General features: G+C 44.0%; 1 protein-coding gene across 1 annotated transcript; it reads left to right on the forward strand.

Annotated features, from left to right (window-relative positions):
* Positions 1-7726: 7726 nt before the first annotated feature.
* Positions 7727-10134, forward strand: LOC108521277 (endogenous retrovirus group K member 8 Pol protein-like). The gene is made up of 2 exons (XM_017861008.1): positions 7727-9760; positions 9819-10134. Exons 1-2 carry the CDS (start codon positions 7938-7940, stop codon positions 9844-9846), a joined length of 1851 nt encoding a protein of 616 aa, XP_017716497.1. The 5' UTR covers positions 7727-7937; the 3' UTR covers positions 9847-10134.
* Positions 10135-13025: the final 2891 nt, after the last annotated feature.

The raw sequence follows: 13025 nt of genomic DNA on the forward strand, positions 1-13025 counted from the left end.
TTGGGGTCCCCAAAGCTTGCGTTCTCTTTCGAGGTCAGCTGATATTAACATACAACATGAGTGGCATGAGATTCTAGAGCTCTGATGGACCTATTAAATGTTCTCATGTGACTCAGTCATTTCCCAGGTCGAAGAGCTGAGGCCACAGGGGCTCCCAGGACTCCTTAGAGCAGAGCTAGACTAGAACTCAGCTCTCTGGACTCCTGGCTAGAAGCTTTATCTTTCATCAGGAAATTAATTAACATGTGAAAAGCATGTGGAATTGTCCCTGGTCTGTGTTGAATCTTTTAAAGGAGCACTGCATTCCCACTGTCCAGGTTGCACATCTTTTCTGTCTGTATTAACTCTATTTGCACAGTCTCATGCAGCGCCCATGGTCTCCAATCCCTCTTAAGAGAGCTTTCACTGCAATCTTGTGAATATGCAAAACAGCTGCTCACTGGTCTCCCCACTCCCAGACCAAGCTGGGAGCGCAGTAAGAAGACCTGACTCAGGAGCCTGCAAAGACAGAGGTGGCACCTGAGAGCGAGTCTCCTTAAGTTTTGTGCCCTAGGATCTTCATGTGACTCACCCTAGTCCCAGCCACGCTTCCCCAAATAAACATCTCCCAACTGGTTTGCATGTCTGCAAAAATTACTGCAGACATCTCACCCTTGCTGACAAAGTCCTCTAGCCTCGTCTCTCCCACTTCTCCAGCCCAAGTCTATGCTTTACGCCAAAGTGTACTCCTCACTCTTCCCACAACACGCACTCTCAGATGCTTCCCATTCCCTTTGATAAGAATGCCCCCTTTACATGACAAAACCCTGACCATCTTTCCTGACTCATTGCAGATGCCCAAGGAAACCCTTGCTGACTGATCCGGCAGCTGTGATGTGCTTTCCTTGGAAGCCCCATCACCCTTATTTATACGTCTCTTTCAGCGCTGGCCTGTCTTAATCCTGCCTTACAGTTATTTGTGAATGTGCTTATGTTTAATCCTCCTTTCTAGTGGTAAGGGGGAGATCTTTCTTAATCATTTTGGTGTCATCTAGCACAGTGTATACCTAGAAAAAGATGAATGAAGTCTTTTAAATCTGCTTCCTAAAAGTGCAAGCAAAAACACAGAAAGAAATAAACCGGAAAATCTTCAAAAGTAAAAAATGACAGTATCAGCTAAGAAAGATTTGGCCAATGTGTAAATAAGTAGCAAAACCTAAAATGGCCCAGCCTGATAAGTGCATGCGTCTCTAGAACCAGCAACAGACATAGAAACTGGCAAGCTAGTGAGTAAGAGAACTGGAAAGAAAGAGGCCAAATAACTGGGCAATTAAATAAGTTGGAGGATCGCAGGGGCCAATGTCTAACCCACTGCCAGTTAGCCGGCCAGCAAACATTTATTTAGAGCCTGCAAGCACATGGCACAGAGCTGCTTGTTAAAGAAGAGATGTTTTCCTGGCCTTCAGGAATTGACAATCAGCTCTAATTTCTACAATTTCCCTGCCATTTCAGCTTTTACTAAGACCTGTGGAACTCCAAGTCTCTTGTTGGTTCCCAAATTCTTAACAATGAGAGAATTTGTCAGGCTTTGCCCAGCCTCCCCAGAGAGTCCATATCCGTGTGTGTGTGTGTGTGTGTGTGTGTATCAGTCCTGGTTTATCAGCCTCCTGTGACCTGTCAGGGCTCTTGGTCCTTCGAGGTCCTTGCGACACTCCATGGACTCATGACAGAACTCACTGCATCAGAACTAACCCATCCCGGAGAAGAAGCAGATGAGAAAACAGCAGCTGACAAGCGAACCACTAAAGAGGAAAAACCAAATTAAACATTCCTTAAGAAGCCAAGTTCTCTTTCTTCCTCAGAAATGACACGGGAAGGAAGGCGCGGGGCAGGAGAGGGGCTCCGAGTCCCTTTGCGCTGTTCCATATTAACACAGTCACACTTTGCGATGCACTTGTCACTTCCAATCAACACCAGGGCTTTTCGGGGCCCGGACACTCATTGAAGGGATTGTTACTGTTGGTGAATGGGGAATTAATTAATGCAAAGCCAACCAGTTCATAAATGCCTGCTTTGTGAGCAGTTCCTGCATCCCGGGGACCGCGACTCCTGTGGTCAGTGAAGCCCCAGGACTCCGTGTCAGCAAATGATATTTATGATCGCCATCGGCCCCTTCTTCAAACCACCCGGGGGAAGCGAGGCCTCACCTGGAGCCCGGGCTTTTCCCGCTGTGGGCACAACCAAGGGTCCTCGGGTTTCTCTGGGGCTGAGCAGGCAGTGCAGAAAAACTCTCTCCAGTCTTCTGAATCTCTCGCCCACAACCTGACTGACTTCGTGAAGAAAGGCTTCATTTGCAAGTCATAGTGATGGGAACAGGCATGCAAACAGAGAAGCTTTTCTCAACCCACCCCATTCCAAATTTGGTTACTTGACCTCTGGGCAGGTACAAGAACGTGCACACACACATACGCACACAATCACACACACACACTCAAACAGTGCCACATATACGCACAGAATTTCTCTGATCTGTTACCTACACAGTCATCAACTACTTTAAAAATCAGTTCTGATTTAAATGTGGCAAATGGACTCTTCAGGTAACCTAGTTACTAAGAATATAAGATGGAAAAAGTGGTAACCAAACATGCCAAGCCCCTTCCATCATATAGACACACACATCTCATTGAGAGTACACAATGTAGTTTTATTCCCCCTCCAAAAAAAAAAAAAAAAAAGTTGGTCCCAAGTTCTGCTGACATAACATGTCCAGGCCCTGCCTCTGCTTTTTTTTCTGTGGTGGCTTTGCTACCTCCTCGCTTTAAACTGCCATGACGCAGTCCTGAAGACTCCCTTTTGCCTTTAAAATATAATGCACTATGATATTAAAGATGGTGGAACTAAGGATGGGTTTTGTTTCCTTTATGCTTTGCTGTGGTATCTAAATGTTCTATGATTAAGGTGTGTTTTATAGTCACTAAAAAAATGTATGATGTAAAAGGAGAAAAGAATGTTAGTTTCAAAAAATCCCTCAAGAGCCTGACTTTGGCAGCTTTATCTGATTTTTGAGGAAGTAGTGCTCTGGTCTTGAAAATTAGCCTGGGTCATAAAGCAAGGAGACTGTGACATTTTCTGAAATTGGATCCCATACTGCTGGTTTCTGTCTGACCTTAGGAAAAAAGCGGGAAGTAAAAAAGAAGTTTATCCTTGGAAAATGCATTCTCTCCTTGCCATGTCCTTAACCCTCTTCCTATAACCTTGCCACCACCCTAGGAGTTCCCATCACTTTTCCTGTTTTGCTTTTTTTTGTTATCGTTACTTAAAACATACCCTAAGGATAGGGTGTAGGTATCAGTCATCTACACATTAGTATAAATTAAATTAATCAATATTACTTTAATCCCAATGTTATAAATTCCTATTTGTATTTTAATTCAAAATCCAATTGTATAATAAAATGTACCAGCTAATGAATAAAGGAGCTAATCTCTATCCTCTCTAGATCAGACATCTAGGCTACTGGCTTCTCTGTTTTGGGAAAGGTAGTCCCTGGAACAAATCACATAGTGCTGTGATAAATTTTTCCACATTAGCTATAGAATATCACCATTTAGTACCTCTATCCCTTTAGAAAGAACTCACTCTCCAGAGACATAGTTAAATGTAGGAATGGTTGCAGATAATGTGCGGTCTACAAAAATATTCATTAGCCCCAGAACTTTTGAAAAACAGTATTCTTTATTTCTACTTGGTAAATCGTATTTGCTACACATAGACATTGAGTATATATATTGAGTGCATGATAAATCAAAATGTGTAATGATCTTGAGTGCTAGATTTTGGAAACAGAGGAGGAAACTATATCCCAGAGAAGTTAAATATCTTGCTGCAGGTCATTCACTGGTCGATACACTAGAGCTTGAACCAGAAAGAATGGTTTCTGATTCCTAGACTGGGCTCTTTTTGTTTCAGTGTCTTATCTCCCAAGCTACCTAATTCAAGTTCTGGAAAGATCTGATTGCCTCAAGTCTGGGAATGATCCTCCAACGCTTTCTTTTTGGTAATTCTTGGCAAGCAGGCTGAGAAACGAGGCTGACTCAGCAAACACCGTGTTTCTGACCCTCCTGAGCCTTCTCTGTTTATTAGACCATGCTCTGCAGATAAAAGGGCAACAAAAGACAGGAAAACTTAGGAAGAGACAATCACTTGTAGTTGCCTTTTCCATCCTTCTGATCCGTATCACAATCATTGTGGTCAATCCCTGGTGTCCGGAGCCATGAGGCCTGGAAATTGCCGCGGCCTCTGTTGCTTAAGCTCCGCATTGCGGAGACAAGATGGCGCACTTCCTGGTTCTTCATCATCAACTTTTCCCACGCGCGCGAACTTTTCCCGCGCACGCGTAAATAACTTCCCGCGCCCGGGAAAGACTAAGTCTACCGAGCATGCGCCTGGTGACGTCTCTCATTATTCTCCTCCCCGCCTGCTCTGCCGCACTTCCTCTTTCTTACCAGCCTATATAAGCTGTACCAACGCCCTCATTAAACGAGACTTGATCAGGATACTGTTTTGTCTCCATTACTTGTGTCTCTTGTCTCTCTAAATTCCCACCCCCTCCTCCAAGGTCTGTGTTAAGGATCCCGCTGAACGGGACACGTGGCGCCCAAACGCGGGGCTTGGATACGAGGGAACTATGTGAGGAAGAGGGCGCATAGAAAGGCCGGCGACTAAAGTGAAAGAAAAATCCCTCTGACCGTCGCGGGAGCCAGCTGCGTTGGAGTTGAGGGTAAGTTACGCGCCTGAAATGGGACAAGAATTAAGCCAGCATCAAATCTACGTAGGACAATTAAAAGAGGCTTTAAAGACACGGGGAGTAAAGGTTAAAAGTGGTGACTTATTTAGATTTTTTGATTTTGTGAAAGATACCTGCCCTTGGTTCCCACAGGAAGGAACCATTGATATAAAAAGATGGCGGAGGGTGGGAGACGCCTTTCAAGATTATTATAATACCTTTGGGCCAGAAAAAATTCCTGTAACCACCTTTTCTTATTGGAATTTAATCAAGGATCTAATAGATAAAAAGGAGGCCGATCCACAAGTAATGGCTGCGGTCGCCCAGACTGAGGAGATTTTAAAGGTCAGTTCTCAGACCGACCTCGGGAGCCCCCCGCCAGACAAAGAAGTAGATCTTATTTCTCTTGAAAGTGATGACGAGGGGGCCAAGGCTCCTTCTGTAAAAGACAAAGTGATGCTAGGCGAGAAAAGGCCCAAAAAATACCCAATTCTGCAAACATCACAAAAAGATAAAAGTAACGACAATCCTGACCTTTCAGATGTAAATTGGGATGACTTAGAGGAAGAGGCAGCTAGATATCATAATCCTAACTGGCCTCCCTTTTTCTCGCGTCCGCCTCCCTATAACGGGACACGTGGCGCTTCTGCACCCAACGTAATGGCGGTAGTCAATCCAAAAGAGGAACTCAAAGAAAAAATCACTCAGCTTGAAGAGCAAATTAAGCTAGAAGAGTTACATCAGTCACTAATCACTAGGCTGCAAAAATTAAAAACAGGAAATGAGAGTGTAACTAATTCAGAGAATATGGGAGGCTTCCCTCGCCCACCTCAGCGGCCCGGACAACATGTCCCAAAAGGAAGATTTTCTACTAGCCGAGACAGGGAAGAATCCTCCCCTAAAGATATCTTCCCGGTAACTGAAACTGTAGATGGACAGGGTCAGGCCTGGAGGCATCATAATGGATTTGATTTCACTGTCATAAAAGAATTAAAAACTGCTGTTTCTCAATATGGAGCTACTGCTCCATACACTCTTGCTATAGTAGAGTCTGTGGCCGATAACTGGCTTACTCCAACAGATTGGAACACACTAGTCAGAGCAGTCCTCTCAGGGGGAGATCATTTGATTTGGAAATCGGAGTTTTTTGAAAATTGCAGAGATACAGCCAAAAGAAACCAACAGGCAGGAAACGGTTGGGACTTTGATATGTTAACTGGCTCGGGTAATTATACCGACACTGATGCTCAGATGCAATACGACCCTGGACTATTTTCACAAATCCAGGCGGCCGCTACAAAAGCCTGGAGGAAACTCCCTGTTAAAGGAGACCCAGGAGCTTCGCTCACTGGAGTCAAGCAGGGACCTGATGAGCCGTTCGCAGATTTTGTACATAGGCTCATAACAACCGCAGGAAGGATTTTTGGTAATGCCGAGGCGGGTGTAGATTATGTTAAACAATTGGCTTATGAAAATGCCAATCCAGCTTGTCAAGCGGCAATCCGACCTTATAGAAAGAAAACAGACTTAACTGGATATATCCGTCTCTGTTCAGACATTGGGCCCTCCTATCAACAGGGTTTAGCAATGGCCGCAGCTTTCAGTGGACAAACCGTAAAAGACTTCCTTAATAATAAGAACAAAGAAAAAGGAGGGTGTTTTAAATGTGGCAAAAGGGGACATTTTGCAAAAGATTGCCGCGGGGATTCAAATAAAAACTCCGAAGCAAAGGTTCCAGGCCTTTGCCCAAGGTGTAAAAGAGGAAAACATTGGGCTAATGAATGTAAATCTAAAACTGACAGTCAGGGAAATCCTTTACCATCCCAACAGGGAAACGGGATGAGGGGCCAGCCCCAGGCCCCGAAACAAGCTTATGGGGCGGTCAGCTTTGTTCCAGCCAGCAGCAACAATCCATTTCAAGACTTAGTAGAGCAACCCCAGGAAGTGCAGGACTGGACCTCTGTTCCACCTCCCACACAGTATTAACACCTGAGATGGGAGCACAAGCTTTAGGCACTGGAATATATGGGCCTTTGCCTCCTGATACCTTTGGATTAATCCTGGGAAGAAGCAGTGTCACCATGAAAGGTCTACAAGTCTTTCCAGGAGTAATCGATAACGATTATATTGGAGAAATTAAAATTATGGCCAGGGCTGTTAACAGTATCATTACTGTTCCTCAAGGGGATAGAATAGCACAGTTAATCCTATTGCCTTTGGTTAAAACTACTAATAAAATCCAACATCCTAACAGAGGAACGGGAGGTTTTGGATCTTCAGACATATATTGGGTACAGCCAATTACTAATCAAAAGCCCTCCCTGACCTTGTGGCTAGATGGCAAGTTGTTTACAGGGTTAATAGATACAGGGGCTGATGTAACCATCATCAAACAAGAGGACTGGCCCTCTCACTGGCCTACCACAGAGACTTTAACTAACTTAAGAGGAATTGGGCAAAGCAGTAATCCCAGACAAAGCTCTAAATACCTCACCTGGAAAGACAAAGAAAATAACTCAGGTCTCATTAAACCATTTGTTATCCCTCAATTGCCTGTTAATCTTTGGGGCCGAGACCTACTCTCCCAGATGAAAATTATGATGTGCAGCCCTAACGATATAGTTACTGCACAAATGCTAGCCCAAGGTTATAGCCCCGGAAAAGGACTGGGAAAAAGGGAAAATGGTATTCAACGGCCTATTCCAGCCTTAGGACAATCTAACACAAAGGGGTTTGGAAATTTTAGCTTCGGCCATTGACATGCCTGCACCCCAAAAGTGCGCTGACCCCATAACATGGAAGTCGGATGAGCCTGTTTGGGTTGATCAATGGCCTTTAGTTAATGAAAAGCTAATTGCGGCCCAACAGTTAGTGCAGGAACAGCTAATGGCAGGGCATATTGCGGAGAGTAACTCTCCCTGGAATACACCCATATTTGTTATCAGAAAAGGTCCGGTAAGTGGAGACTCTTACAAGATTTAAGGGCAGTAAACGCTACTATGATCCTCATGGGTGCCTTGCAGCCCGGACTACCCTCTCCGGTAGCAATCCCTCAAGGATATTTTAAAATTATCATAGACCTTAAAGATTGCTTTTTTACAATTCCCCTTCATCCTACTGACCAAAACGATTCGCCTTTAGCTTACCATCTATAAATTTTAAAGAACCAATGAAGCGATACCAATGGAAAGTGTTACCTCAAGGTATGGCCAACAGTCCCACCTTGTGTCAAAAATATGTGGCTACAGCCATACACTCAGTTAGAGAGACATGGAAACAAATATACATTATACATTACATGGATGATATCCTCATAGCAGGAAAAATGGGAGAACAAGTTTTACAGTGTTTTGCTCAACTCAAGCAAGAACTAACCACAGCGGGGTTACAAATAGCTCCAGAAAAAATACAACTACAAGACCCTTATACATATTTAGGTTTTCAAATAAATGGACCTAAAATTACTAATCAAAAGGCAGTTATCCGTAAAGATAAGTTACAAACCCTCAATGATTTCCAAAAGCTCCTTGGAGACATAAATTGGCTCCGGCCATACTTAAAACTCACCACAGGAGACTTAAAACCTTTATTCGACACCCTGAGAGGTGACCCCAACCCTAAGTCCCTTAGGTCGTTATCAAAAGAAGCTCTTTTATCACTTAATAAAGTAGAGGCGGCCATTGCTGAGCAATTTGTTACTAACATAGACTATTCACAGCCATTAACCCTTTTAATATTTAACACAACACTAACACCTACTGGTTTATTCTGGCAAAATAACCCTATTATGTGGGTCCACTTGCCTTCATCACCCAAAAAGGTATTACTCCCCTATTATGATGCCATAGCAGATTTAATTATTCTAGGGAGAGACAATAGCAAAAAATATTTTGGAATTGAACCCTCTACGATCATACAACCTTATTCTAAGCCACAAATCCATTGGCTAATGCAAAACACTGAAACGTGGCCAATTGCTTGCGCCTCTTATGCCGGTAACTTAGATAACCATTACCCGCCAAACAAGCTTATCCAATTTTGTAAGCTACATGCTTTTGTCTTCCCTCATGTCATCAGTAAAACACCTTTAGACAATGCCTTATTAGTATTCACTGATGGGTCATCCACAGGAACTGCTGCATATACCTTTGCTGACACCACTGTTAAATTCAAAACCAGCCATACTTCGGCTCAGCTAGTAGAATTGCAGGCCCTAATCGCAGTGCTGTCAGCCTTCCCTAATCAGGCTCTTAATATTTATACCGACAGTGCATACTTAGTTCACTCAATACCTCTACTTGAGACAGTAGCACAAATTAAGCATGTGTCACATATAGCCAAGTTATTTTTACAATGCCAACAATTAATACATAATAGAACAACACCCTTCTTTCTTGGACACATTAGAGCTCATTCAGGATTACCAGGACCTCTATCCCAGGGCAACCAACTGGCTGATATGGCAACCAAGACGGTAGCCATAGCTACAAATACAAACCTAGCCCAAGCACAGGCTACTCATGCCTTACACCATCTTAATGCTCAAACTTTGAGACTGATGTTTAAAATAACTAGAGAACAAGCAAGACAAATAGTTAAACAATGTCAGACCTGTATAACATACCTGCCAGTCCCTCACTTAGGAATTAACCCAAGAGGACTAGTTCCCAACATGATCTGGCAAATGGATGTCACCCATTATTCAGAATTCGGTAACTTAAAATACGTCCATGTATGTATAGATACATTTAGTGGATTTATACTAGCCACCTTACAAACAGGAGAAGCTACCAAACATGTCATAGCTCATTTACTACACTGTTTTTCCATAGTTGGGAAGCCTAAACAACTAAAAACAGACAATGGTCCTGGCTATACATCCAAAGCCTTCCAAGACTTCTGTCTTAAATTACAAATAAAACACATTACTGGAATTCCCTATAACCCTCAAGGACAAGGAATAGTTGAAAGAGCTCACCTATCCTTAAAAACCACCATTGAAAAAATAAAAAAGGGAGAATGGTACCCTACTAAGGGCACCCCTAGAAACATTCTTAATCACACACTCTTTATTTTGAATTTTTTAAATTTAGATGATCTGAACAAATCAGCAGCTGATCGATTTTGGCATTCTGATTCCAAAAAACAATTTGCCATGGTTAAGTGGAAAGACCCATTAGACAACACATGGCATGGTCCAGACCCAGTGTTAATCTGGGGAAGAGGCTCAGTTTGTGTTTTTTCCCAAACTCATGATGCAGCCAGATGGCTACCAGAGCGACTGGTAAGACAGGTACCTAACAATAACCAATCCAGGGAGTAACTCTCTCCCTGAGAGTACCTTTTCCTTCTATTACAGAGATGAACTCCAACTACAGGCCCCTCTGGACCTTAGTGATGACTTGCCAAGTATTCCAGGTTCATGCCGGCTTCGGTGATCCACGTGAGGCCCTTACGCATATACAACAACGGCACGGTAAGCCCTGTGATTGCTATGGGGGATATGTGACCTCCCCTCCAAATAAGTACCTCTCAACTGTGTCCTGCTCCGCTCACACAGCATACCTGCCTAGTGACTCCCTCAAATGGAGGTGTGTGTCAACCCCTAGGATATCTGACGGAGGGGGTGTTACAACTTGCCCTTGCGACACATTTAAGGCTACTATGCACAGCTCCTGCTACACCACTTATCAAGAATGCACCTCTGACAATAAGACATACTATACTGCTATCTTAACAAGAACTAGAAACCCCACTATAGGGGCCAGTAATGTCCCTACAGTTTTAGGAAATACCAATAACCTTGTATCAGCTGGCTGTACTGGAATTGTAGGAAAGCCTGTCTGCTGGAATATTCACCCCCCTCTTCATATCTCTGACGGAGGAGGACCACAAGACAAGGTCCGAGAAATTAGGGTATACAAAAAACTTGAAGAGTTGCAAAAATCTCTATATCCAGAAATTCGCTACCACCCTTTGGCTCTGCCCAAAATCCGAGGGAAAGAAAAAATTGATGCCCAGACTTTTGACCTCCTCACTGCTACTCATAATCTGCTCAATAATTCCAACTCTAGTCTAGCCAATGACTGCTGGCTATGTTTACCGTTAGGAGATCCCGTTCCTCTTGCCATACCCAGCAATGACTTAAACTATACATCCAATACTTCCTGCACCATAATTCCTCCCCTTCAAGTGCAGCCCCTAGAATTTTCTAACTCCCCTTGCTTCTACTCCCCTTTCCTCAATAACACCTACGACATCGATGTAGGAATCGTTGAATTCAATAATTGTTCCATCACAACAAATATTTCCCAATCGCTGTGTGCCCCAAACAGTTCAGTTTTTATATGTGGCAATAATAGAGCGTATACCTATTTGCCTGTAAACTGGACAGGACGTTGTGTCTTAGCCACTCTTCTGCCAGATATAGACATTATCCCTGGAGATGAACCTGTACCTATTCCAGCTATAGATCACTTTTTGGGAAGAGCCAAAAGGGCAATACAATTTATCCCCTTACTTGTAGGATTAGGCATCACTACTGCCGTAACAACTGGGGCTTCAAGCCTAGGGGTCTCTGTTACTCAATACACCAAATTGTCTCGCCAATTGATCTCAGATATGCAGGCCATCTCAAGTACTATACAGGATCTACAAGATCAAGTAGATTCCCTGGCAGAAGTAGTGCTCCAAAATAGGAGAGGCCTAGATTTATTAACTGCCGAACAGGGAGGTATCTGCTTAGCTCTACAGGAAAAGTGCTGTTTCTACGCCAACAAGTCCGGGATCGTCAGAGATAAAATCAAGCGTCTACAAGAAGACCTAGAAAAACGACGAAAAGAAATGACTGATAACCCGTTTTGGACTGGGTTCCATGGACTCCTCCCCTATATTATACCGTTCTTGGGCCCCCTGCTTTGCCTATTGTTCTTCCTCTCTTTGGGACCTATAATCTTCAATAAGCTCATGACATTCATTAAGCAACAAATCGAGGCCATCCAAGCCAAATCCATACAGGTCCATTATCATCGCCTTGAACAAGAAGATCACAGTGGTCCATACTTACGCTTGCCGTAAACCACCTTCCCTGTGCGCTGAACTGGACAGCCAATGACGGGTAAGAGAGTGTCATCTCTCACTAACCTAAGACAGGAGGGCCGTCATAGCTACTGCCTAATCCCATGACGGGTACCAGTGAAGAGATGTGTCACTCCAACCTAAGACAGGCGCAGTTCCCGAGGGACTATCTTCTAGTCACTAATAATATAAAAAAGGAGGACCTGTCCGGAGCCATGAGGCCCGGAAATTGCCGCGGCCTCTGTTGCTTAAGCTCCGCATTGCGGAGACAAGATGGCGCACTTCCTCGTTCTTCATCAACTTTTCCTGCGCGCACGAACTTTTCCTGCGCACGCGTAAATAACTTCCCGCGCCCGGGAAAGACTAAGTCTACCGAGCATGCACCTGGTGACGTCTCTCATTATTCTCCTCCCTGCCTGCTCTGCCGCACTTCCTCTTTCTTACCAGCCTATATAAGCTGTACCAACGCCCTCATTAAACGAGACTTGATCAGGATACTGTCTTGTCTCCATTTCTTGTGTCTCTTATCTCTCTAAATTCCCACCCCCTCCTCCAAGGTCTGTGTTAAGGATCCCACTGGACGGGACACCCTGGTCACCCACATGCTGTCCAGGACCTAGAGAGAGGCAGGACTTCCAAGGAGCTTCCTCATGAAGCACCCCGTAGGCAGAGTCTTGCAGCTGGGAGTCCACCTCCCCAACCAGAGGAGTGAAGCAGTGGTGATATTCTCTTATCTAGAGGTGGAGTGCAACAGTTAGTTGACTCTGTATTCATGGTTAGTCCTAGGGTCACCTTCTAGGTGTCCAGGCCCACCTAGACAGCATCTAGGCCCCCTGGTCCTTGTGTACCCTGTATATTTTCCAGCATAAATGTTCCTGCTGTCATCTGAATCCAAAAGGAGATCTTGACCATAACTAGTCAATGTGCACTCCATAAAGAATCTCAGTACCTGTCATTTATAGATTTGTTCATTCAGCTAAAACATGGCAAGTGGTTCCCATACACAAGGCACTGGGCCAGGTGCCTACTGCATAAAGAAGCCAATCACACAGCTCCTGCCCTCAACAAGCTGATGGGAAATCAGAAAGACAGGGACCAATGACAGACAGCCAAGTTAATTTATACCCAGATAGACAAACTCCTCTTTATTCTTTATGAGTCAGATCAAATATCATCTCCT

This window comes from Rhinopithecus bieti, unplaced genomic scaffold, assembly GCF_001698545.2.
Source record: "Rhinopithecus bieti isolate Rb0 unplaced genomic scaffold, ASM169854v2 scaffold_58852, whole genome shotgun sequence".
NCBI lineage: Eukaryota > Metazoa > Chordata > Mammalia > Primates > Cercopithecidae > Rhinopithecus > Rhinopithecus bieti.

What these genes read in the sequence shown, in the direction of transcription:
- LOC108521277 (XM_017861008.1), top strand. Translation starts at nt 7,938, where the DNA reads ATGAAGCGATACCAATGGAAAGTGTTACCTCAAGGTATGGCCAACAGT. An exon ending in GCTCACCTATCCTTAAAAAC is followed by an intron (nt 9,761 to 9,818) that starts CACCATTGAAAA and finishes ACCCCTAGAAAC; the next exon opens with ATTCTTAATCACACACTCTT.